Source organism: Gopherus flavomarginatus, chromosome 6, assembly GCF_025201925.1.
Source record: "Gopherus flavomarginatus isolate rGopFla2 chromosome 6, rGopFla2.mat.asm, whole genome shotgun sequence".
Lineage (NCBI taxonomy): Eukaryota > Metazoa > Chordata > Testudines > Testudinidae > Gopherus > Gopherus flavomarginatus.
In genome coordinates this window covers 125,817,035-125,843,912 of record NC_066622.1, presented here as the reverse complement: position 1 = coordinate 125,843,912, position 26,878 = coordinate 125,817,035, and the positions used below count along the sequence as shown (strand labels likewise).

At 43.1% G+C, this 26,878-nt stretch overlaps 1 protein-coding gene across 1 annotated transcript; it reads left to right on the top strand.

Annotated features, from left to right (window-relative positions):
• Positions 1 to 271: 271 nt before the first annotated feature.
• Positions 272 to 25,929, top strand: LOC127053765 (inactive pancreatic lipase-related protein 1-like). Its single transcript, XM_050959039.1, has 12 exons — positions 272 to 320; positions 848 to 1,002; positions 1,831 to 1,956; positions 5,524 to 5,658; positions 7,442 to 7,550; positions 11,385 to 11,504; positions 11,781 to 11,900; positions 13,895 to 14,013; positions 14,990 to 15,119; positions 16,146 to 16,257; positions 24,391 to 24,558; positions 25,866 to 25,929. Exons 1-12 carry the CDS (start codon positions 272 to 274, stop codon positions 25,927 to 25,929), a joined length of 1,407 nt encoding a protein of 468 aa, XP_050814996.1.
• Positions 25,930 to 26,878: the final 949 nt, after the last annotated feature.

Below are 26,878 nucleotides of genomic sequence, written 5' to 3'. Positions count from 1 at the left end.
CATCTTTCTGGGAGTTTCCTTTTGAAGAAAACCCTCAAGGATAAGTCAGGTTATAAAAGCACACACAAAGTTTGTTTAGCGATTCCTGGGGACTCCAGGTAGAGCATTGAACAGTAAGTCACTTTTTATCTTATTTAGTAAAAGCTGCTGCTGAGACACTGTCATTGTGTGGTACAGTTACAGATTTATAATGAGAAAAAGCAATCGATACAAAGCTTTGCCTGTCAAATGGATTAGCCAGTCTAAGCTTTTTCCTTTTGACTTGTTCTAGATGCTTGGAATTTGGATTCTTGCACTTTTTCTACTTGGTACAGCCAGAGGTGAGGAATAGGATTTATGTCGATTTCAATACAGCATTTCTATTCTGATCACAATCATTTTCCTTTGCCAAGATTTTGCTCTATGTGATGAAGGTTCTATGTGTAATGACTATCTGAGTTTGCAGCTCATTTATAAGGAGGGAGAGAAGTACGGTGTGCCATTCCCTCAGGAAGACCCAGCCTCAGTTTCTGAACCTGGCAGGTTAACAAGCAGGTTTACAAAACAGGAAGTATGAGAAGATTTCTTTCCCCCCACAATGTTGGTATCCTGGTCTTCTCCACAGGGCCATTAGATAAGTGAAAGGATCTTTGTTCCTACTTCCTCCCCTGTGGATCCAGGGGGAGCAGTTGCTATGCTCTGCCAAGGGCAATGCCTGCAGTTGTAACTGGCCTGAATGCAGGTTGCTGTGTTCAGAAAGCACCGAGACACCATTGGGGGAAAGGTGCTGTCGGGACAGAATGTGACAACTAGAACCTACCACATCTTTGCTCATTCACATCCTAATAATTTGATCTGTGTGCTACAGGAGAAGAAGTTTGTTTTGAAAGGCTCGGGTGCTTCACAGATGATAAACCATGGGCTGGAACTATAGAAAGACCAGTGGGAAAGTTACCATGGAGTCCAGAAAAGATAAACACCCGCTTCCTTCTTTACACCAAAAAGAATCCTAATAACTTTCAAGTAAGATCTATTGCTGTTTAAATATTGCAAGTGACACGTACACACAGAATCATCACCTTCTAGTGCTCTTGGCATTCCCAAGGCCAGTGAGAGAAATGGTCAACTCTCCAATGTGGTCAGGAGGCAGCATTTTCCAGCCCCTCCGAAATTTCCTGTCCACTGTACCCCAGGCTGGCTCTACAGTTTTCGCTGTCCCAAGCAGCGTACTGAATTGCCCCCCGGGCGGCAGAGACAGTTCGTGCGCCCTTAGGGCGGCAGGTGCTTTTCCGCGGCGGCGGCAATTCGGGGGCAGCTTCTATGTTTAGCTGAAGCTACCCCAGACAGCTAAACATAGAATCTGCTATCGAATTGCCCTCATCGTGGAAATGCATCTGCTGCCCTAAAGGCGCACGGACTGTCCCCGCTGCCCGGGGCGGCAATTCGGTGCGCTACTTGGGGGCAAAACAACAGGGACTGCCGCCCCGTGCAGAATGCTGCCCCAAGCACCAGCTTGGAATGCTGGCGCCTGGAGCCGGCCCTGACTGTGCCACAAGTTTCACTAAGTCACAAGGGGCAAAATTCTTACTGGTGGCTGCAACAGGTGATTCTTTGAATAGACCCACTAAAGACTTTCCCAACCCTATGCAAACGACAGACTGAAGGCTCCCTCACAAAAGTCACCCCTAGCCATACGTCACATTTTTCCTGTGTCTACTGAGAGTGCATGTGTAAATGCTTGCAGGATCTGGGCTTACATAATAACAGTGTTGTTTTCTATTCACACTGCTGTTTTGACAAGATTTTTATAGGAAATAGCTAAAACATTTACTATTTTAATATCTACAACAGGAGATCACTTCAATAAATCCAGCATCGATTGGCTACTCAAATTTCGATCTAAGCAAAATAACACGTTTTATTACCCATGGATTTATAGACAAAGGAGAAGAAACCTGGCTGTCAGACATGTGCAAGGTATGGTACTATCTGGATATTCTGTGATTCTCAAATCACTTAGTTCACATTTATGAAGGTATCCTTGTAAATTAATTATTTTCTCTATGTCTAACCAATGCATATCGTGCCATCTGGGCTGACAAGAAGAGAAAAGCTGTCCACATATATCTTTACAATATTAGGACATAAAATGTTGTTCACCTGAAATCTAGTCAGTTCTAGCTCCACTTCCAGGAAAAATCTTAAACAAAATGGGCCAAATTGTACTCTGTGCTGAAGTCAAAGGGTTTGTATAGACATAAATGATAACAGAGTTTGATCCAATTAATGTTTTTTCTCTGATATACAAAAAAAAATGCAGTAAAATGTGGCTTAGAAATTAAGGAGATTCCAGAGTTTGTTAAACGGGGAGAGATCAAGTTCTGCCGATAATGAGCTCGATTAAGCTGTCATGGTACAGGAAGGCTCTGAGTGTGGAAGGTCCACTGAGTAGAGGTGGGATGGCCCATGACACTGGACTGGGCCTGATAGCTGGGGAGATGACATGGCTCCTAATATATCTGTTCCAACCATCTGCCCCCAATGAATTTTTATTCATCTTCGGAACCATCTCCTCTTTTGACATTTATACAAGACATTTTTCTGTAAGTGAGCATTTGCAATCAGGACGGGTGAGCTGTCAGGGCAAAGCTGTGCGTTTAGTCCTTTGTCTCGAGTCAGTAGCTAATTCCAGTGAAGCCTGGAGCCCAATATCTGAAAATCACATTCTTGTCTTTGTTTTGAAAGTTGGCACTTAAGACGGATTTTTTAAATACATTTTATATTGGTCTAGACAGACTGCTGCTATGATTGGTTATAATCCTTCTGTTTCTAAATAGGCATTAATATCAACAACTCAAATTTAGAAAACTTATAAAAAATCAATTCTCCTGGAAGAGCTGACTTGCTGTCTGGTAAAATTCTGCTACTACTTCTTCTTTCTGACACCAACTGCGACCCACCTGCATCAGTGGATGGGGGAAATTTATGGGGCAGGTAGTGAAAGGGGCACAGTCCCAGCAGCAAGGAAGGGAGACACTCGTCAAGGGACAACAGGATGCTCATCCCTTGGGAGTCCCTGGCACCCATTGGCCTGTTGGGGGAGAAGCAGGGGTGAAAGTAACTTAAAGGACTTACCGGTACTCCAGAGTCCTGCGGAGGGGGAGAGGCATTGACCGGAAGAGGTATGGCCTCTATAAGAGGTGGGGCCTTTAAATCCTGGGGCTTTTAAATCAGGATTTAAAGGGCTCGGGGATTCAGCTGAAGCTAGGAGTCGGGCCCTTTAAATCACCCCCAGAGCTATCAGCTGCAGAAACGGCTGGGAGCCCTGGGGTTTGGGCAGTGGCAAAAGTAATTTACATTTCTTACCCATATGGTCCAATCACAAGCAATCCACCTCTTCTACATACTTTATGGATTCCTCCCATTGCATGACATAGATAGAGAAAATAAAGCTACTATTACTAATATCAATACTGTCTGTAATAAAACTTTACTATTGGAATAAGCCTGAAAAAGTGAAAACTCACTGTCACATTTTTCTCCGTGTCTTCTCTCCTCCTCCAGCCAGGCTGCTGACACTAGGCTCCATGCTTTCTCCCTGCCTGGCACTCAGCAGCAGCAGGGGCTTCCCTCTAGCTTGCAGCAGAGAGCCTGGCTGAGGGAGGGAGAAGCCTGCATCCTGCATAAGAACAGTTTAAACTCAGCTGTTTCCTACTCAGTTCAGTAACATTTCAAAGAGGATCTGCAAGCAGTTTGGACATCGCAACTATGATCCTCTGCTGGGGAGGGAATGGGATAGATTTGAACTTGGAAATGGTTCCTGATTTTGATTGCATTTTTTGTGTATAGGAGATCCCCTCATCCTGGGGGCAGAAAAGAACTGCCTCTGCCATGGTCAGACAGACAGACAGACAGACACACACACACACAAAAGTGGGAATGAAATTAACAAAGATGCCCAAAACAGCTCCTAGCGCTGGGGGCTGAACTGCGCAGGGAACAGCTGAGGTTAAACTGTCCTTAGGCAGGCAGCAGCAGCAGGCATCTCAGCCAGTCTCCCTACTGCAAGCTACAGCCTAGAGGAGAACCCCTGCTGACGGGGCGTGGGAGGAATGCAGAGCCTTGTCTGCAGCCTGGCTGGAGGAGGAGGAGGGAGGAGACGGGAAACCAATGTGACAGTGAGTTTTCCCCTTCCATCTGCTTTGATTAGCTCTGGATTTAAGTTGTGCAGCCAAATGCTTGTATTTGTTGTATATATTAGTATTGGAGAGATCCCCTCATCCTGGGAGCAGAAAAGGACTGCCCCTGCCATGGTCAAACACACCCTCCCCCCAGCTCTGGGTGAAATTAACAAGCATGCCAGAAACCACGCCTAACCCTGGGGGGCTGAACCACTCAGGGAATAGCTCAGTTTAAACTATTCTTATACAGGGGGCAGGCTTCTCCCTCCCTCCCTCAGGCAGTCTCCTTTTCTTACCGGTCCTCCGTACCGGCCTGTACCGGCTTACTTTCACCTCTGGGGAGAAGGGTGCTGATTGGCCAGCATTCCACAACTTCCAGGATTTAGCCCAGTCCAGGGACATGTGGAGCCTTTTTGGGCTCCATTCCAGCAGTAAAATGCTATTTCTTTATCTTTGTGCTACTAGAAAGAGCCCTCTAGTTGACAGCTCTGCACAAAACCACCCTTTTGCAGCTCCAAAAGCAACAATACACAAACACAGGACTTTGCTAACCTTCTCCCTGTGCTGAATCCTCCTCCTCTCTCCAGCTCTTATCCCCTCCTTCAAATTTCCCATTGTTTGTTCTAAATGACCTCAATCTCCAGATCACCAAAGAGACTGGTGGTCCATTGATCACAGTTTGAGAACCACTGACGTACAGCCAGGTTCTGCCATCCTTATTCACAACAAGAAGTACTTTACTTGCTTTCATTGGCATTACCGCCACGTAATCCAGAGCATAACATAATATACAAACTATATCACAGCTATTAAAACAGGGTGTCTTTAGCAAACCATTCCACAGGTCAGAGCAAGAAAAGCAAAATCTAATATTATGTGACAGATAGCTGAGCAGATACTTTACTGTGTGGATACTAAAACAAAACCATAAACTTGAAACCAATGTAAACTGACAGCAGAAACTTATGTATCCTCTTGAAAATATAAATCCATGTGTTTGATAAATACAGAAATATGTAAGTTCTCAATTATCCCACCTTTTAATTATTATGGAAAAATATATGCTTCTAACCGACTTTATAATTTACAGGCTGTGTCTTTGTATCATTTCCATAAATAATCAAGATATGAATAGAGTCCTGGTGTAATATAGAAGGTGCCACAGGATTCATTGCTGCTTTTACAGATCCAGACTAACACGGCTACCCCTCTGATACTGGTGTAATATAGGGAATGTACTTGAAAAAATGTACAGGGAATTCATATGACATTTGTAAGTCTCTGACTGCGTTAAGTAATCAGCAAGCTGAACCGGGGTTGATAATATTTGCTTCTGTTCTTTTCAAATCTATATTTGCACCAGAGGATGTTTGAAGTGGAAGACGTGAACTGCATCAGCGTAGACTGGAGTGGTGGGTCAAGGTGCCTATATTCCCAGGCAGCAAACAATATCCGTGTTGTGGGCGCTGAAGTGGCTTATTTTATAAATGTGCTTAAGGTAAAGGGACTTCTTCTCGTTCCATAACAGGATTATAGTCATAGAGCTGCTGAAATTTATTCTAATCTAAATAGACAATCACAATGAATTGTCATATAGCCAGCAAAAGACTCCTCCCAGCAAAAGACGGTTCTCCTCCTTTGAACTCCTATCAACTCCCCCATAATACACAGAGTTTGAATATTTTCATGCTGTGATTACTTTTATGTACTCTTGTGGATGTGAAGGGCTGAGTAGTTTTAAAGATAGAGAAGTAATGAACACGGCAAATTACCCTTTCTCAACCACGAAAGCTATAGGACCCATCTTAAGGGATACCCATACAAAAGCCTACAATAACTGGCCATTGGATAGCAACAGCCACCTCCCAGGGGGAGAGAGCAGAGTGCTCTCCCCAATCCATGAAGAAGTGTCACCTAGGTATTGGTGTTTGGGGACAGGTGGGATCTTCCCAGCTGCCCTAGGGCAGGGAGATGGGGTGTGGGTCTGTAATCAAACTAAGGGCCAGATGTTCAGCTCCTGCAAATCACATAGATCTCAGATATTAGGAATGGCAGTATACAAAAACGTGTAGGAGAACACTTCAATCTCCCTGAACACACAATAGCAGATCTAAAGGTAGCCATTCTGCAGCAAAAAAACTTCAGGACCAGAGTTCAAAGAGAAACTGCTGAGCTTCACTTCATCTGCAAATTTGACACCATCAGCTCAGGATTAAACAAAGACTGTGAATGGCTAGGCAACTACAAAAGCAGTTTCTCCTCCTTTGGTTTTCACACTTCAACTGCTAGAAGAGGGCCTCATCCTCCCTGATTGAACTAACCTCGTTATCTCTAGCCTGCTTCTTGCTTGCATATATATACCTGTCCCTGGAAATTTCCACTACATGCATCCGACGAAGTGGGTATTCACCCACGAAAGGTCATGCTCCAATACCTCTGTTAATCTAGAAGGTGCCACAGGACTCTTTGCTGCTTTTATAGATCTACTGATGTCAATGTAACTCACCGTTTTACACCACATGAGGCTCTTGGGGGCATTTTCAAAGGCACAAAGCGCCATTAGGGGCCTAATTCCAGTTGAAAGTCAGTAGGAATTAGGCACCTAACTGCCATTTTTGCCTTTGAAAATCTCTCCCTCTGTCCCTAAATCTAATGACTTAAAAATGCTTGCAACCAGTCTTGAGTGAAGCTATGAGGAGAGGGATGGTTCCTAATATTTTCTGAACTAATTTGCCTCTGGCTAGCATAAATACTAGAGGGCTGGCTCTCCATTCCCTTGCAACTTGTGTTGTCAATTACATCACTGCAAATTACAAATCAGAACTGTAGTGTTTAACACTCGCATTGCACTGGTGCTCACTCCAACACAAGGTGCAAAGCAGTGGAGAATCAGGCCTTAGAGTGAGGGTGTCTTACATAAGAGCAGCCATGAATTTTTTTCCCTTTGCCATTCATGAGTTGGCTAAAACAATGTCTATAGGAAGCCAAATACACTTCCTTTCACTATGGGGCAGGGAATAAGGGGTCTGGCTGGTGGAATCATGACTATCCACTGCCAAAATCTCACGTGTGCAGAAGTTGCAGAGGTTAATAATGCCTTGAGGCTGTAGTAGCAGCTACTGAAAGACTCTGTTACTGCTCTACATCCTGGACTCTGTCCTCCTTCCAATTCCATGGACCTCTGCTCTGTGCAGCCCATTTCTGGCTTTAGTTGTGTGAACCAGAGCTTCTCTCTAGGCCTCATATAGATTCCTTTTTGTTACAATTGATGTTTTCCTCAGGAACAATATGGATACTCTCCTTCCAAAGTCCATTTAATTGGCCATAGCCTTGGAGCACATGCTGCAGGGGAGGCAGGGAGAAGGAGTCCAGGCCTTGGAAGAATAACTGGTAGGTTAATGAATTATAGCTCAGACTCTACCAATGAAGAATTTGAAGAGAGCATTGTTAGACCTTAACATTACTTCATGTTTTTTTACTAAAACAACTACAGTATCTGACTGAAGGAAAACCCCGCAGTGTAATGAACTGGTGAGTATGTGTATGCATGCACGCGCATGCATGGGTGTGTTTGCCACTGCCCCCTACAGGATGGAATCAGAACTGCACAACTGTATCATAACCTCATATTGCTAACAGCCAAAATTGTGCCCTCCCTCAATAACACCATCCAACTCTCAGGAAGGTATTACCCAGGTGGAAATCTCCATAAGGATCCCTTCATGGTGTTCTTGTCCTAACTTTAATCTTTGGGGGAGGAGGTATATACCCCCTGAAGAATGTCCCTGAGACCTTCTTACATAAGGGCTGAATTTGTCCCCAAGAATCTCTGCATGAAGTGCAGTAGGCAGGAGATGGTTAGCTGTATGAGGTAGTGATCTGCACCAGCATCCCATCTCTAGGATATGGCTGGCCTCTGCTTTGTACAGCAGGTCCTCTTTTGTCAGGGGGAGGGATAGCTCAGTGGTTTGAGCATAGGCCTGCTTCAAGCCAGAGGTGTGAGTTCAATCCTTAAGGGGGTCATTTGGGGAACTGGGGTAAAAATCTGGGGATTGGTCCTGCTTTGAGCAGGGGGTTGGATTAGATGACCTCCTGAGATCCCTTCCAACCCTAATATTCTATGATTCTAGCTGTGCTCTAAGGATGGTCCCAGGGAGCATGGGTTATTCTGGCTCAATACATGATGACTTGACACTGTGGCATTCTGCATGCCACTCAGGCTGCACAGTGCAAACATACAATAATCTAGGTTAATTTGACAGATTTTAATTTACTTGAACCAGTGTTAATGAGTCTGATTTTTCCCAAAGCATTTGCCCAACCTTATTATGACAATGTAGGCTTGACATGGTGATTCCCACTTTCCTTATCCTGGTAGATTTTCGCCTATCATTTCCTTTTCTCATTAAGCCAGCTTGTGCGGGTGCAGCAGTATGCCCAGTATTAAAGATCACCCACTGTTTGGAGGCCTGGCAAAGTGTGCTGTAAGCAGCACAGTAGTGAGCACAGCTAATTGTTTGGTGCCATGGTTATGCTGTCTGATATCCATTCCCAGAAAAGGATTAATTGAAATTGATGTAGTAAAGAAAGAAGGTTGAGCCTTCAAATGTAACCCTTTAATCTCCTTGCTTTGCTAGGTTTACATCAAAGCCTTCACATCTGGGCAATGCATTTACACACATTTTTTTTAGTTTATGTTATTTTTCCAGCAGATTTTTTTAGTTTAATTTCTTAGGTTTTAAAAAACAACAGGAAAACAAAAATGTGCAGTGAAACTAACCATAGCAACTGTTTTAGGGCTTGATCCTGCAAGAGGCTGAGCACTTAGGCCCTAATCTAGCCAACCATTTAAGCATGTGTTTAACTTAAAGGTTGTGAGCGGTCCTATTGGTTTCAATGGAACTACTTCAATGCTTAAGGTTAAGCACATGCTGAAGAGCTTTGCTGGAGCATGGACAGAGCGCTCAGCATCTTGCAGGATCAGGCCCCATGAGCCATTAAGGTATTAGGTCAAACCCTAACCCCCTCTCCCTCAAGCTCCTTGGATGCAGCAGGCTTGAACTCAGTAGAAATGCCACTGTTCTATTGTGCAGAGGAGAACAAGCAGCATCACAGAATGTGCAAAAGGATTCCACAATCACCTGCATAACCCCAGCACAATGCTCCATGGTAGCTGTCTCTGGGGGATTATGCAAGGGGTTCATAAGTGGGTGGGAAGAGTGACACCAGAATGGCCATTGAGTCTGCCAACAGCAGAGTCATTGGCTGCAAAACCTTCTTTGAATTAAAAGAGAGAGAGAGAGAGCACACCAGCCTGTGGCCACTACTACAGCTCATGGGCCAGAGTAATAGCTGCAGACAGAGCGTTCAGTATCCTGGCACTGGGTTGGATGGATGGGCGGAGAATTCCCTCCTTTCAGCAGCCACATAGGTAACTCACACAAAGCTCCTTTACACCAGGGCTGTGGCCTTCACGTTTTATGAATATTGTCCAGACAAGCTACAACTATTTTTAGTAATGTTATTCATTATGCCAAGAGAGCTCCTGCACAGCAAACCAAGCTATCACATAATACACATTTACTTACCTACTTCTGAAAATACAGCTAATGTATCCCCTGGACTTCAGTGTCAGGCGGTTTTACAGACATTCAGCACTCACCCGGACAAGTTGTTTGTTTGGACTCCTTGTTCAGCACACAGGCCAGACCAAGAGGGATGTGCATTAGGCAGAAAAGCTGCCCCTCATGCACAGAAGCCAATTTCAGATGTTATTAACTTAATTTTTTTCCATTATAGCATCTTCCAAAGAGCCTGGGCCTGCCAACCCTTGGACTAGTAGTCTGCAAAATTCAACTTAAAAACAAAACTAAAGCTGCTGCCCACGGAAAGCATCAGATACCAGCACAGGATAATAAGTGCTTTGTAATTTACAGGATTTTACAAGCACCTGAGAGGGATGCAGTGAATGAGACAGAAAATGAGTCTCAGGCCACGTCCAGACTAGGAATTAAAATCGATTTTAGATACGCAACTTCAGCTACGAGAATAACGTAGCTGAAGTCGAATTTCTAAAATCGAGGTACTCACCAGTCTGGACGGGGCGGCATCGATGTCCGCGGCTCTCCGCGTCGATTCCGGAACTCCGTTCGGATTGATGGAGTTCCGGAATCGATGTAAGCGCGCTCGGGGATCGATACACCGCGTCCAGACTAGACGCGATATATCGATCCCCGAGCAATCGATTTTAACCCGCCGATGCCGCGGGTTAGTCTGGACGAGGGCTCTGTTTCATGCTAATGTCAAAAGCAGGTGTCTAAAGTTAGGTTATGTCTACCCTTGCAATTAAAAGGACAAAACTTTTGTTGTTCACAGCTACTTAAGCCCCGCACACCCTGAAAGACAAAAGTGTTGCTGCGGCAAGTGCCTGTGTGAACGTCCATGTTGTCGGCAGAAGCGCATTCCTGTCGACAACGTGAACCCCAGTTGTTGAGGATGGATGTATTTTGTCCGCAAAAGCGCCGACAAACAGCATTCATACAGCCCGACTTTTAGCAACACAGCCATGTTACTAAAAGCTGTGTAATGTAGACATGGGCTTAGGCTCCAAAATCTGTATCAGGGCACCTAAATAAGCATCATGATTTTCAAGCATGCGGAGCACCCAACAGCTCCCACTCACTTCAAGCACTTCTGAGAAACAGACCACTCAGGATATGGATTTAGGAGCCTCACTTTAGGCACTCTTAAAAAAAATGTTAACCTAAAACAACAATCTGTGTTCCAGTTGTTGGGATTCAAGACTAAACATTTACAAGACCAGATCCTCAGCTGGCAAGAATTGGTATAATCCCATTGACTTCAATGGAGCTATTAATCTACACCAGCTGGAGATCTGTCTCACGTAGTTTACCAGAGCTGTAACTAGGCATTTTAGCGCCCGGTTGAACGCGCATATTTGCACCTCTACCATTTTTTTACCCCATTTTACCACCACCCCCAGCTTTGCTTCCTGGGCTGTTACCCTGCTCACCCTGCTATGGTTACAGCCTTGGCATTTGCCACTGAGAGATCGATCACACTATATATTTCTTAGCGACTCTAATTCTGAAGTAAATAAAACTATGTAGCCTCCCTAGACCCATCTTCAATTATTTACAGTAGTATAGCTAGCAAGCTATATTTATTTGCACGTATGTTTAATGGTGGATATATTTCTTTAAGGACTGGATCCTGCTCAGCCTTATTTTCAAGATACTCCAGTTGGAGTCAGACTGGATAAGACTGATGCAGCCTTTGTTGATATTATTCATACTGATACAGCTCCAACAATTCCGTATCTGGGTAAGTTTCCAGCTGCATTGTATTATTATTACTGATTTGTCCTGTGGTAGCACCTAGGAGTCCTAATCACAGAATATGACCCTATTGTGCTAGGTGCTGTACAAATACAGGAAAAAAAACAACAAAAAACAAACACACACAACCAAAAATAACCATCAGTTATTGCCTCAAAGAGCTTACAAACTATAGCCCTAGCATTAGCAGTAGAGCTGCTGCCACAAAATACATGATAGTATTTAAATTAAAATTTGCTTCCCCCCGTTACAAACATTGCAGGTTTTGGAATGAGCCAGGCTATAGGACATCTTGATTTTTATCCAAATGGAGGAGTACAAATGCCAGGATGCACAAGGAATCCTGTTTCACAGATTGTTGACATTGATGGAATCTGGGAAGGTAAATATGTTAAGCAGATTATGACTTCTATTGAGGGTCAACATCAAAATGTATTGAGCTAACATAGCAGCAATATTCTTATTTCAACTATTTTTGATTCTTTTCTTTACAAATGCCAACAATTACAGCCACAAACAACAATGAAACTGATAGTATGGTCCAAATGTACTCTAGGGGACATATTCTGGTAGAGGGATCAAAGAATGAGTAGCACAAAGGTTTTGCTTGGGGAAAAACTTGATGGGGTTGAGGTTTGGTATCTCTAACTCCAACCATCCAGAGTGTCTGCATTGTCAAGTAATGGGTATCTGTACAAGGTTGGGGGCGATGAGCAATAACAATAGTTCCTGCTCCCCTTCCACGTGTGTTTGGGCTCCATGGGTCTGCAAAGACCCAGATCCCACCAGTCATGTTCCTTCAAGGACCTTGGCTGACCCACTCTTTAAATTATCCAGCTTTGGATCTAATGGAGCAAGATTAACTGGAGTTTATTGTAAATAGTCCATTATGCTGCCAAATAACAGGAACAAACTTCAGTGTGATTGTTCCAGTGCCCCGTGCTCTGTTCCCAGGTAACTCCACAGTAGAAACAAATATTCATTAATTGGTCTCTCTCATCAGACACTGCTGCCAGTTATCTACTCAGAGAAACAAACTCTACTCAAACTGTGCCAGAAGTTTAGCTCTGGAACAACAACGTTCAACTTTGTTTCTATTATGTAGTCACCTGGCAGCCCCACTGGGTGGGAGTGGGTACAACAACATTCATGCCTATTTCTGCTATGGAATCTCTGGCTTCAATTGTTTTGTGAGCTTTGGCAGTTAAATTCAAATGTGTTTCTGTTCTGTTGTTACCTGTGATCAATTTGGGTTGCACTGGAACAATGTAATTTTTATTTCTATTATTAGGCAGCTGGAAAGAGTTTGGCTTATGATAGATCATGCACACTCAGATTTGTTCCTTATTTTGTATATTCCAAATCCTGTTGTTGTTATTATTGTTAAGAATCCTGTACATAGTGCCATAAATTTACATTGTACCTGACAGGACATTAATAAAGCACATAGACTGCAAGTTTTTTGAGGGCAGGGTAAGATCCCAAAACTGCCAAAGAATCTGCAAGCATGAACCTTTACACCTTTGGGAAATCACATTGATAAATCAAAACATACCGTAAGGACAAGACCCCAGCTATAGCAGACATATTTTCCCTCTCATAAAACCTGAACATTTTCCTGGGATTTCTTTCCTAGCCTTTCCCTACATTATTATGAGCACCTTAAAAATTATGATTCTATGAATTTCTTGCAATTACTGGCCTATTTCTGCAGTCTTTACTCACAAATTCTTGCCTGTGTAAGCACGAAGATCAAACTTTTTATTAATAATAATGCACAAAAACCCCTTGCACTTAATTGCTTCTGTTTTTTAACCTAAACTCAGAACATAAGGATTTTTAGTACAAAATAACATTTAAAATAACAACACACCCCTTCGCCCCCTCCCCCCACAAATAATCAGGTGGCCAGATCCTCAGTCTGCATAAATCAGTATTGCTCCAGGAAGCTCAGTGTTAAGGAGGACATAATACTTAACACTGCATTTTGTTTCCTTTTATATGATGATAAGGTGAGCTGTTTCCTACAGAGGCCCTTTATTCATTTTGGCGAGCAGTAATGTAATTAATCACACATTCACCAACATGAACAAGGATTGCACAATCGACCCCTATGTTTGTTACACATCTGCATTTTACAAGTTCTGTATTACGTGCATTTCACAAAGGGTAAATATAGTCACTGAAGAAATAGGTCTCAAACTGCAACTCAGGTGCTGCCCAGAATTGTGACAATGTAACTTGGGGATTTACAAATCATTCAAATGACATGATCAGTTCAATACCACAAATCCAATCTACATAGTTTACACAAAAGAAAAACCCAACAACCAATAACCTTGCAGTACGATATGTAATAGGAGCTTCTTTCCACAGGAACTCGTGACTTTTTTGCTTGTAATCATTTGCGAAGCTACAAGTATTATTCTGACAGCATCATCTCTCCCGATGGCTTTCTAGGATACACCTGTGCTTCATATGACATTTTTCAGACAGTAAGTAATTCTCACATCCCAGCGGATGAGTGGCACTTGTCTGTGCATCTGCATGCGGAAGAACCAGGGTCTATTTGGCTCAGGACACTTTGCACTGCGTGAGTGCGGGCATAAGGGGAAGGAAGGGGTGTGCTGGGGCACTCGGGGATGGGGATGGGGCACAGAAGGGGCATGGTGGAGCAGAGTTATGCATGGCTCCTGAGAGACCTCATGCCAGTGGCATACGTTAGAGCTGCTCCTGCAACCTCTCACCCCGCTGGGTCAAAGAGGGGCTCAGGCAGGGCGAAGAATCTGCCCTGGTAATTATTTATTGCGCACATCCAAGGAGAAGTGAGCACAGCAAAGAATTTTGAAATAAAATCATTTACCTTAAGGTACAGTGCATGCTCAGTGACTCTCCTGACGACCTGATGGCCTCAAGGAACAAATACAGATGGGATGTGGCCAAAAGCCACTGCTTTCTCCTTTGTCCCATAGCTCCATCTATGATCCCGCTCTGTTAGCTATTACTGTGGCAGGCTCATCAACCTAGCTATGTGGCCCACCCACCACTGGAGGGGAACAGAGCTTCACATGCAAGGGGTAAATAACAATAATACCTAGCACTTACATAAACCTTTGCACCATTAAAGCACTTTACAACCAGTCATTAGATGAGCCGGGGAGAGCATGATTCCTGTCTGCTACCCCCATTCTAAAGCACTGAGTTTAAGAGAGGGAACTTAGAGAAATGGGGAGGCCTCCTCCTCGTGAACAGCAAACTGTGATGAAGTACAAAGGAGACATCCATGCCTTCAAATCCATGAGGTGCCAGGCAGGGCCCTTCCACCTCCTGCTCTCTCTATGGCAGCTTCTTTCAAGCTGAGTTAGAGTTAGCCCATAGACATGGCTTAGCAACATTTTTCTGTGGCCAAATGATTTTTTTCCTGTCTCCTTGGGATAGAGCCTCATTAATTGGCACATGTATTTCGATTAGGAAAACTGCTTCCCATGCCCCAAAGGCGGGTGCCCACAAATGGGTCACTATGCGGATAAGTTTAAGGACAGAGTTACTTCTGGGATCCAGAAACTTTATCTGAACACTGGAGAGGCCAGCGATTTTGCTCGTAAGTTCCTATTTTTTTACTTGCTTCTTCTTAAACATGAGCACCAACACAATTTAAAATATTTCCTTCTCACTTTAAATTAGTTTTACTGGACAAAGGCCCTTAACGTGGTGGAGAAGCAGAGCGCTGTATCATCATGCCCCCTCCCTTCCCTGTCTTGACAACACCAGTCCCAGAAAGGCCCCAATATAACTCCATAGGTGTGCTTTGACTTCTATATTTTGGGGGACAGCTCCAGTCTGGCCAATGGAGCTATGCGTGGGGTGGGGGCAGAAAATTCCATGCCAGCCCAAGGCTTACAGTTTGGGAGTGAAATGTCCCCTCAACTCCCAAAATATGCCCATGCAGAACTCCTTCCCCTTATTCTGCGGGTGGGGACGTAGCTGGAGTAGGAGGTAGCATAGGCACCTTTCTCAGCTGTAAGTCAACGGAAAGTTCCCCTACATGGAATACTCCTTTGGCCGTCGGATGCTTTAAGTCCTCTTTGCCCTGGTTATAGGCCAAAAACTCCAGTCCTCACTCTTCAGGGTTGTTCCTTACAATGCCCCCAAGTTGTGAATAGATACTCTCCTGGTCACTATGACATGCAATATGTTCCTTCTATCACATCATGGACTATTTTTCACAAATAAACACAAAGTCCGTGGATTTCCTCTGCCTTGGATCTTCGTGTAGTCATTCACGCTGTGCAAACTGGAAATAAAATGCTACTACTAGTGTGAGCGGAGAATTGTGATTTGCTAGGGTTTGACACTCATTTTCCTCAGCTGTAAATGACTGCAGAGTGTGCAAAGCAGTGGAAAAGCAGGCTCCTAGTATTCTCCTATAAAAACATTCTCTTCTATTCTATGCTATTCTCATCATTCCAGTTAGGTCAGGATTTAATCTTGAGCTCAAAGTGAAGTGACGGTCATGTTTTTCCTCTGTTTTGTCCTGAAACATAAAGTACTGATAGAAAATGAAAATTTGGCATGTTGTGTTTGTTTCTATAGGTACAATCTAATTCATTTTATTTCTGCTGTGTAGGTTGGAGGTATAAAGTATCAGTGGCAATCGCTGGAAAGAGTAAAGTGAGTGGGTATGTAAATATTGCCCTGTACGGCGCTGGAGGAAACACAAGGCAATATGAAATTGTTCAGTAAGTTCAGTATTATAATGAAAAATGAGCTTCTCTGCTATTAGAATATTTAATTCTTCTATTTTTAATTAATGCTTCTTAATCTATAGGCCAAATGCTGCTCTCACATCCAGTGGTGTAAATCCGTATTAACTGTATTGACTCTGGATTTATATCAGAAGAAGAGTTAGAATTTAGCCCTACTTCTCTGATAGCTATAAGGATACAAGAACCTGGGCCTAGATCCTGATCTCTGTTATACCATGTAACTTAACTGAATTCTAAAATGATACTATGGATTTACATTAGTATAATTCTGATTCCTTATCTTTTGCATGTTTGTAAAATGTTGTATCAGTTTATGGTGCTAGCTCATAGGCAGTGCTACCAGCTCGGCCTATAATCAGGGTTTCCTGACACTTTCTTTCACAAAACCCTATTTTTGTGTGCTCGTTACTTTGCCAAACTTTAACCATTTCTGCTGAAATTTCCTATGTCAGGTGTCTGTTTTGGACAGAAAGACAGGCAGATATTACAGTTCAGCTAGAATGGTTCAGGCGTTTCTGAGAAAAAGATGACGGGAAAATACAGTGTTTTGCCCATGTTAAAGAAATCCTTACAACCATTTTGCTGAGAAGTTCTAAGGCCTTCATGCTTTAGGGCAGAAACTTTAAATTTACCAGTGGGGTCATCTTGGTGTCAGGACTGTGTCTTTTGCCATCTCCATGAAAATTCATCCATATTTCTGAAAAATCTCAGTTTGCACATGGTTAGTAAAGACCTGTTGGAGTTTGATGTTAAATTCTCCAAAGAATCCATCTGCACTGAGTATGCTCCAGCCCCCCACAGCTGCTATCTGCAACCACATTGTGCAATGCATCATCCCAACAAAGCTATTGAGTATGCTCTATCCCATGGCTGCAGGGGCTGAGCAAGACTTTCCCTGCAGATGTTGCTCTAGGCAGCCAGGAGCCACTGAGGCACCAGGCCCAGGAACTGAGAGTAGGGACACTGTGTCTGTTGTACCCTCAATGTTCCCTCACGCCTGGCAGCAAGGAGGAGAAGGAAACATCCTAATTGGAATGCGGAGATGTGAGGAGGTGCAAGAAACTGGAAGAGAACAGGATTAGTGGGAAGATGGGGTTGTGGAGCCAAAGTGCAGGGGATGGATGGGGGTGAAGGGCACGGAAGCAAATAGGGAGGGAACAGGAGCCAGGGGGTAGAGGTTTGATGTGGCGGGGCAGGGATAGAGGAAGATGGATGGCACGTGGTCAAGTAATTTAAAAGAGATAATATGCAACTGTAAAAAGAACAGGAGTACTTTCATAGATTCATAGACTCTAGGACTGGAAGGGACCTCGAGAGGTCATCGAGTCCAGTCCCCTGCCCTCATGGCAGGACCAAATACTGTCTAGACCATCCCTGATAGACATTTATCTAACCTACTCTTAAATATCTCCAGAGATGGAGATTCCACAACCTCCCTAGGCAATTTATTCCAGTGTTTAACTACCCTGACAGTTAGGAACTTTTTCCTAATGTCCAACCTAAAACTCCCTTGCTGCAGTTTAAGCCCATTGCTTCTTGTTCTATCATTAGAGGCTAAGGTGAACAAGTTTTCTCCCTCCAACTGATGAGACCCTTTTAGATACCTGAAAACTGCTATCACGTCCCCTCTCAGTCTTCTCTTTTCCAGACTAAATAAACCCAATTCTTTCAGCCTTCCTTCATAGGTCATGTTCTCAAGACCTTTAATCATTCTTGTTGCTCTTCTCTGGACCCTCTCCAATTTCTCCACATCTTTCTTGAAATGCGGTGCCCAGAACTGGACACAATACTCCAGCTGAGGTCTAACCAGCACAGAGTAGAGCGGAAGAATGACTTCTCGTGTCTTGTTTATAACACACCTGTTAATGCATCCCAAAATCACGTTTGCTTTTTTTGCAACAGTATCACACTGTTGACTCATATTTAGCTTGTGGTCCACTATGACCCCTAGATCTCTTTCTGCCATACTCCTTCCTAGACAGTCTCTTCCCATTCTGTATGTGTGAAACTGATTGTTCCTTCCTAAGTGAAGCACTTTGCATTTGTCTTTATTGAACTTCATCCAGTTTACCTCAGACCATTTCTCCAATTTGTCCAGATCATTTTGAATTTTGACCATGTCCTCCAAAGCAGTTGCAATCCCTCCCAGTTTGGTATCATCTGCAAACTTAATAAGCGTACTTTCTATGCCAACATCTAAGTCGTTGATGAAGATATTGAACAGATCCGGTCCTAAAACAGACCCCTGCGGAACCCCACTTGTTATACCTTTCCAGCAAGATTGGGAGCCATTAATAACTACTCTCTGAGTACAGTTATCCAGCCAGTTATGCACCCACCTTATAGTAGCCCCATCTAAATTGTATTTGCCTAGGTTATCAATAAGGATATCATGTGAGACCGTATCAAATACCTTACTAAAGTCTAGGTATACCACATCCACCACCTCTCCCTTATCCACAAGACTTGTTATCCTATCAAAGAAAGCTATCAGATTGGTTTGACATGATTTGATCTTGACAAATCCATGCTGGCTATTCCCTATCACTTCAACACCTTCCAAGTGTTTGCAGATGATTTATTTAATTACTTGCTCCATTATCTTCCCTTGCACAGAAGTTCAACTAACTGGTCTGTAGTTTCCTGGGTTGTTTTTATTTCCCTTTTTATAGATGGGCCCTATATTTGCCCTTTTCCTTTCTTCTGGAATCTCTCCTGTCTCCCATGACTTTCCAAAGGTAATAGCTAGACGCTCAGATACCTCCTCTATTAACTCCTTGAGTATTCTAGGATGCATTTCATCAGGCCCTGGTGACTTGCAGGCATCTAACTTTTTAAAGTGATTTTTAACTTGCTCTTTTTTTATTTTATCTTCTAAACCTACCCCCTTCCCATAAGCATTCACTATGTTAGACATTCCTTCAGACTTCTCAGTGAAGACCGAAACAAAGAAGTCATTAAGCATCTCTGCCATTTCCAAGTTTCCTGTTACTGTTTCTCCCTCCTCACTGAGCAATGGGCCTACCCTGTCCTTGGGCTTCCTCTTGCTTCTAATGTATTGATAAAAAGTTTTCTTGTTTCCCTTTATTCCCATAGCTAGTTTGAGCTCATTTTGTGCCTTTGCCTTTCTAATCTTGCCACTGCATTCCTGTGTTATTTGCCTATATTCATCCTTTGTAAACTGACCTAGTTTCCATTTTTTATATGACTCCTTTTTATTTTGTAGGTCATGCAAGATCTCGTGGTTAAGCCAAGGTGGTCTTTTGCCACATTTTCTATCTTTCCTACCCATCGGAATAGCTTGCTTTTGGGCCCTTAATAGTGTCCCTTTGAAAAACTGCCAACTCTCCTCAGTTGTTTTTCCCCTCAGTCTTGATTCCCATGGGACCTTACCTATCAGCTCTCTGAGCTTACCAAAATCCAGCTTCCTGAAATCCATGGTCTCTATTTTGCTGTACTCCCTTCTACCCTTCCTTAGAATTGCAAACTCTATGATTTCATGATCACTTTCACCCAAGCTTAATTCTACTTTCAAATTCTCAACGAGTTCTTCCCTATTTGTTAAAATCAAGTCTAGAACAGCTTCCCCCCTAATAGCTTTTTCAACCTTCTGAAATAAAAAGTTGTCTGCAACGCAGTCCAGGAACTTATTGGATAGTCTGTGCCCCACGGTGTTATTTTCACAACATATATCTGGATAGTTGAAGTCCCCTATCACTACCAAATCTTGGGCTTTGGATGATTTTGTTGGTTGTTTTAAAAAAGCCTCATCCACCTCTTCCACCTGGTTAGGTGGCCTATAGTAGACTCCTAGCACGACATCACCCTTGTTTTTTACCCCTTTTATCCTAATCCAGAGACTCTCAATACTTCCGTCTCCTATGTCCCGTCTATCCTTCCTGAGCAAACTATACCCATCCACACCAACATTCCAATCATGTGTATTATCTCACCAAGTTTCAGTGATGCCAACAATGTCATAGTTGTATTTATTTATTAGCATTTCCAGTTCTTCCTGCTTATTACCATACTTCTCGCATTTGTATATAGGCATCTAAGATACTGGTTTGATCTTGCCTCCCAGTTTTGCTCTGACCCTCCTTTCTCTCTGCCACTATAGCCCACGCTCCCTCTTGTTTCTGACCCATCTCCCAGGTCTTCATGTTCCCCTCTTACCTGTGGGTTTTGCTCACCTGTCCCCATCGAACCTAGTTTAAAGCCCTCCTCACTACGTTAGCCAGTCTATGTGCAAATAGAGTCTTTCCCCTCCTCGAAAGGTGAACGCCATCTCTGCGTAGCAGTCCTTCCTCAAATAGCATCCCGTGGTTGAGGAAGCTAAGGCCCTCCTGGTGACACCATCTTTGCAGCCAGGCATTCACCTCCATGATGCATCTGTCTCTGCCCGGGCCCCTACCTTTGACAGGAAGAATCGAAGAGAATACCACCTGCGCTCCAAACTCCTTCACCCGTACTCCCAGAGCCCTGTAGTCACTCTTGATCTGCTCAGTGTCACACCTTGCAATATCATTTGTGCCCACATGGATGAGTAGCATGGGGTAGTAGTCAGAAGGCCGGATAATCTTCAACAATGCCTCTGTAACATTTCGGATACGGGCCCTCGGCAGGCAGCGTACCTCCCGAGATGAAATGTCAGGGCGACAGATGGGCGCCTCCGTCCCCCTCAGCAGAGAGTCTCCGACCACCACTACCCTACGTTTCCTATTTTCAGTGGTGGCAGCAGACCTCCCAGCCTTAGGGGTACGAGGCTTCTCCTCCTTTACTTTGGGGGTGATTCCTTCTCTCCTGTATCAAGAAGAGCATAACGGTTACCTATTACCATGGCAGGAGGGTTCGCAGCAGGGGTGGAGCACTGCCCGCTGCCAGAAATAACCAGCTGCCAGTGTCCACCCTGAGCCATCTCCTCCTCCACCAGCGGTGTGTCAGCAGTCCTGTGAACTGGGACAGCTGCCTCAGCTGTCTCCACATGGACACTGTCTAGGAATTGCTCGTGGATACGGATGCTCCTCAACCTAGCCACCTCCTCCTGTAGCTCTCCCACCTGCTGCCTGAGAGATTCCACCAATAGGCACCATTCACATTGGATGCCACCCCCAGCCTGGATATCAGTAAGTGGAAATTGCAAGTTACAGTCTTTGCAAAACCACACCAGAATCTGGGTAGAAGCATCCATGCTCTGGTGCTCTGTCTGGCTACAGGCGCAGGTGGAGGAGACAGAAGCAGTGCTGGCACGTATTGCGGGTCTTCCTAACCATCGTAAGCCTCCCTCTGTCAAACTCCCTCTCAAACTCCCCTGTCTGCAGCTCCCTGTCCGCTCTGCTCTGCTTTAAAGAGAAAGGTTTGGGATGTAGTTTGATTTATAGGTTTTCAAGGGACTAACGGGTCATGGATAGGACCGACAAGGCACCTTAGCGACTTCTGGCACCTTAGCGACTAATACATTTATTTGAGCATAAGCTTTTGTGGGCTTCAGCCCACTTCATCAGATGCATAGAATTGAACATATAGTAAGGAGATATATGTACACATACAGAGAACATGAAAAAGTGGGAGTTGCCCTACCAACTCTAAGAGGCTAATTAATTAAGATGAGCGATTATCAGAAGGAGAAAAAAAACTTTTGCAGTGATCATCAAGATGGCCCATTTCAGACAGTTTGACAAAAAGGTGTGAGGATACTTAACATGGGGAAATAGATTCAATGTGTGTAATGGCACAGCCATTCCCAGTCTCTATTGAAGCCTAAATTGATGGTATCTAGTTTGCATATTAATTCAGTTTCATCAGTTTCTCATTGGAGTCTGTTTTTGAAGCTTTTCTGTTGCAAGATTGCCACCTTTAAGTCTGTTACTGAGTGACCAGAAAGTCTGAAGTGTTCTCCTACTGATTTTTTAATGTTATGATTCCTGATGTCAGATGTGTGTCCATTTATTCTTTTGTGTAGGGGCTGTCTGGTTTGGCCAGTGTACATGGCAGAGGGGCATCAATTTAGGATTGAATCTATTTCCCCATGTTAAGTATCCTTACACCTTCTTGTCAAACTGTCTGAAATGGGCCATCTTGCTTATCACTATAAAAGTTTTTGTTCCTCCTGCTGATAATCGCTTATCTTAATTAATTATCCTTTTAGAGTTGGTTGGGCAACTCCCACCTTTTCATGTTCTCTGTATGTGTATATATATCTCCTTACTATATGTTCCATTCTATGCATCTGATGAAGTGGGCTGTAGCCCACAAATATATTTGTTAGTCTCTAAGGTGCCACAAGTACTCCTGTTCTTTTTGCAGATACAGACTAACATGGCTGCTACTCTGAAACCTGTCACTATGCAACTGTGTAATTTGAGACTGTATCATAATACATACACACAAAAAGGCCAAATTAAAGTTGTGTGGACAGCCTTAAATCTGGTATTTCCTAGTGCTTGACTTTGGAACATTAACAATGCTCTTGAATTTTTTGGGGTGTAATTATATATAAACTTAAATGTATGCTGCCAAAGGGTTTAGCGTGAGCAAGCTGGACTTTTTAAAAGAGCCTAAACTCCCTTTGAAGTTGAAGTTGTAGATGCTCAAATGCTCTTGAAACTCAGTAGCACCTAGATGCTTTGTTCTCTTAGGCTCTTTTGAAAATCCCAGCTGTAATGCACACTGAATAAAGCTATGTATTGCAAAGCATTGCAATTTTCTGCTGCAATGTGAGTTTATTTTGATTTCCTGCGTTAACAATCCTGTTCATTTTTTGTGCTAGCAGTACAAATATGTTAGTGCTGGATTACTATTTAGCCAGCATAGCATATTATGCTGCCATGGAAATTTGGAAAGGCAGTAGATCTAATGGGAAGATATTTTAAGTGATTTTCTTTATAAATTATGTTCAGCTAGATTTGATTTAGATTCTCAAGGAATGCTAACAGAAGGCACAGCTCTGGCACAAAATACTTACCAAGTAAATTCTGCTTGATGGGCAACCCACACATATACTTTGCCAATTTGTGTCTCTCTTTGTATCCTTTCCCCACACCCATCCCATGCATTCTCTATGCCTGGAACTCCCTTCCTTACCTCATTCGCCTTGTCACCTCCCTCTTCCCTTTTAAATCACTTCTCAAAGCCCACTTCATTAATGAGTTGTTTGTGCAAGTAAATGGAGCTACTCTGGATTTATGCCACTGTAGATGAGAGCAGAATTTGGTTCCTTGTCTCTAAAAGAAGAAAAGGCCTGGTGTGCTAAGAGCAGTCAGAGAAGACCTGCACAGAAAAGACTACGCCAGGATTGACTTCTCCACCAACATTTTCCAGCCACGCATGGAGTTTCTTAGCCTTCAAGAAGTCGATTTTTTTTTGTTTGATTCTTGCTAGATTCCCTTTCCCTAAGGTTCTTCCTGCATGACCAATCCAACCATGTCAGAGACTCAGTGAAAATGTCTCTTGGATGAGTCTACACACCTACATTTTGTAGCACATATGGCACCATGCCTGTGTTTTGTAAATGAATTGAAGATAAAACAGGTTTAACATATGTGCAAAACACGGCCAAGACCCTGCCTACGCTACCAAATGTAACCATGCTGCAGCCAAGCCTTAGGGCACTGTGTTGTAACTGGATCTCCTGGAACACCATATTTTAATATAGGTGAGGTACTACAGAGCATGTGAATGCCAGGCAAACATCTCTTTGATCAGCAGGTAATGCATTCTGATGAACATTGATTTCATATGAGGACAGGGAAATTTCATTTACAAATTTTGATATTACATGAAGGTTTACATGATATTGAGGTAACCGAGACAATAGAATGGGTTACCTAGGGAGGTGGTGGAATGTCCATGCTTAGAGGTTTTTAAGGCCCGGCTTGACAAAGCCCTGGCTGGGATGATTTAGTTGGGATCGGTCCTGCTTTGAGCAGGGGGTTGGACTAGATGACCTCCTGAGGTCTCTTCCAACCCTAATCTGTGATCCTTACTCTTTGACAAGCTGAAGGCCATGTTTACTATCAATATGCTACTATAGCTACTCAAACAACTACACTGTATTCGTAATTAATATTAAACCTCATTGGACATTATATACTTTTGTTCTTGAAGGGGGACCCTCAAACCAGGCGAAACATATGCCAACTTCATTGACGTTGAACTTAATGTTGGGACAATTACGAAAGTTAAATTTCTTTGGAACAACCATATCGTAAACCCAACTCTACCCACACTAGGAGCAGCAGCAGTCACAGTACAAGCTGGAGAAGATGGAAATGTGTATGTACATTTATTGTGAAAATCTCAAATTCTTTAGGAGCTACAAGGACAGCATGACATATGAGGGTAATAGTGCTTGCACAAGAACAGCTATTTAGAGTTTTAAAATAAAGAAAGAGGAAAAGTTTAAATTTCCTTCCCCACAAGATACCGATGTAGCTTACTGGTACATTAAATATTTCTGTCAGATATTGTCAAGGAAAAATTATAAAAACATCTGGATTTGGCTTCAACAGGAGCAAAGTTTTTGTATAAACCTCTGTGTTTTAGGTAGGAAAGATTTACCTAAACCATGATTAAGTTATCAGCACAGCTCTTTCCAGATATCGGGCTATTGAGTACTGCAAGTTTTATACTAGAAATGGCCATCAGTGTTTAAAACTTACATCAGGGGGTCTGATCCACTGTCCATTGAAGTCAATAGCAGTCTTCCCACCTACTGATTTTAATGCGTGTTGGATCAGGCTCTGGAAGACTAAGAGGTAATGGTAATATGTCTTCAGGTCCCACAGACAGAGCTAGTAGTTATAAATTGTGCTTAAAAGACCTGATCCAAAGCCCACTGAACTCCACAAAAATACTCCCATTGACTTAATTGGATTTTGGATCAGGCCTTAAGACTGTAGAAGCAGTGTACGGCATGGCAGTTACTGATTGGAAGGTGCTTATTAAGTTAATTCTTTTAAAACAGCATGTTTCAATCAGTTACCCACCAATGGTGTTGTGTTTCCATTCAGAAGGGCAGAAAAGGTGACACAATGAAGTACAAGCTACATTCAGTGGGTCATGGATATAATTAAAAAAAAATATCACACAACTAAAGTCCATTCACTTGAAATAGAGATCTTCACAGACCAATGAATTATGGTACAGCAGAGCATACAAGTCTACTTCTGGTTTTTGCATTCAACAGATCAACATGCTGAGGGATACTGTTCCCAAAAATGTCCCATCAGCTATTCTATTTATTCATGTCTTGGCAAACACCGAGCAATCATCATCTCTCTAATGCTGGTGGCATACAAATTGAACAGGAAAGGTATAAAACCAAAGGAATGAAGCCAAAAAAGAGAGGCCAACCAATCAGGATGATTAGAGTCCCTTGGTGGTTTAGCAGGAAATATGATTTCACATTTAGCAACTCAAAGTATTTGCTTGTTCTTTTGTGCCAATGTAACAATATTCTATCATAATTTTGTCAAAAAACAAATTAGGTTGGCTTATTCTATTAAAAAACACTGGTACAATTACAAAAAATAAATAAATCTAGACACACTAAAAACACTTTTCATATTTTTTCTCCTCAGGTTTAATTTCTGTGGCAGCGAAACTGTGCGAGAGAACGTTCTGCAAACTCTTACATCTTGCTAACAACATACAAAAATGTCAGCCCTGTCTGTTAGTATTAATAAAAGTTGATAATGCATAACTGCCCCGCTTGTTTTATCATCATCATTTGTATTGTGGTAGAACTCAAAAGGTGCTGGCCACTATGCAAATATACAAGAAGACACGCTCCCTGTGTGGAGGGACTTAAAATGTTCAAAGATGCAAACATATGGAACATAGGGAACAAGGATATGATACATAAGCATAGTGATCAAGGAGGTTGTCATCTGTTAAGGAGGTGAATTGGTTGTCTCAGATCAGAGGACATACTGAAGTAAATCTTGATCTCAGTTACTCCCCATCTGACCCCACTGAAGTCTCTGGAGCTGCACAGGTACAACTGAGTGCAGAGTTTAGCCCAGCTAATGTTTCCACAAACTGATATAAGTCTCACATTGCCCAATGAGTAAAAACAGACAGACTGAGTCTGAGCGTTCAGAGAGGTCACACACAGGCAAGTGAACATGGACAAGCTGTGGATGAAGAAGCGAAGGAGAAAGGGTATTTGTGAAAACATAATTTTTAATAACTAACTCTTACAATCCTGCTCCATACGGGCACTCATAGTCACACAGGATCCAATACTAAGCTGGCTTGTGCAGGCAGGCATAACAGCCCCTTAAGAAGTGAGCATGTTCCATTGTGGCCATACTGGTGAGTCAAAAAAACAGAAGACCCATCCAGGCGAATTTGCAGCCACTTACCCACTGAGCATGTGACCTCCACAGCCAGTCTCCACAGGAAAACAGGATGAGAGATGTACATGTGTGAGGGACATGGCTACTGGGTACATTCATAATACATACAGCAGCAGAGTGGCTGCTACCCCATCTATAATCAGCAGTAGTCAGACACAGCCTGGTTGCATGGACACCGTACCCTGCAACATGATGTCAGGGCTCATTGCATCTTGCAACCTCTTGACATTGCA

Coding starts and splice junctions, on each gene's coding strand:
- LOC127053765 (XM_050959039.1), top strand. CDS start 272: ATGCTTGGAATTTGGATTCTTGCACTTTTTCTACTTGGTACAGCCAGA. Junction 321..847: donor TCTACTTGGTACAGCCAGAG/GTGAGGAATAGG, acceptor TGTGTGCTACAG/GAGAAGAAGTTTGTTTTGAA. Junction 16,258..24,390: donor AGGCAATATGAAATTGTTCA/GTAAGTTCAGTA, acceptor TTGTTCTTGAAG/GGGGACCCTCAAACCAGGCG.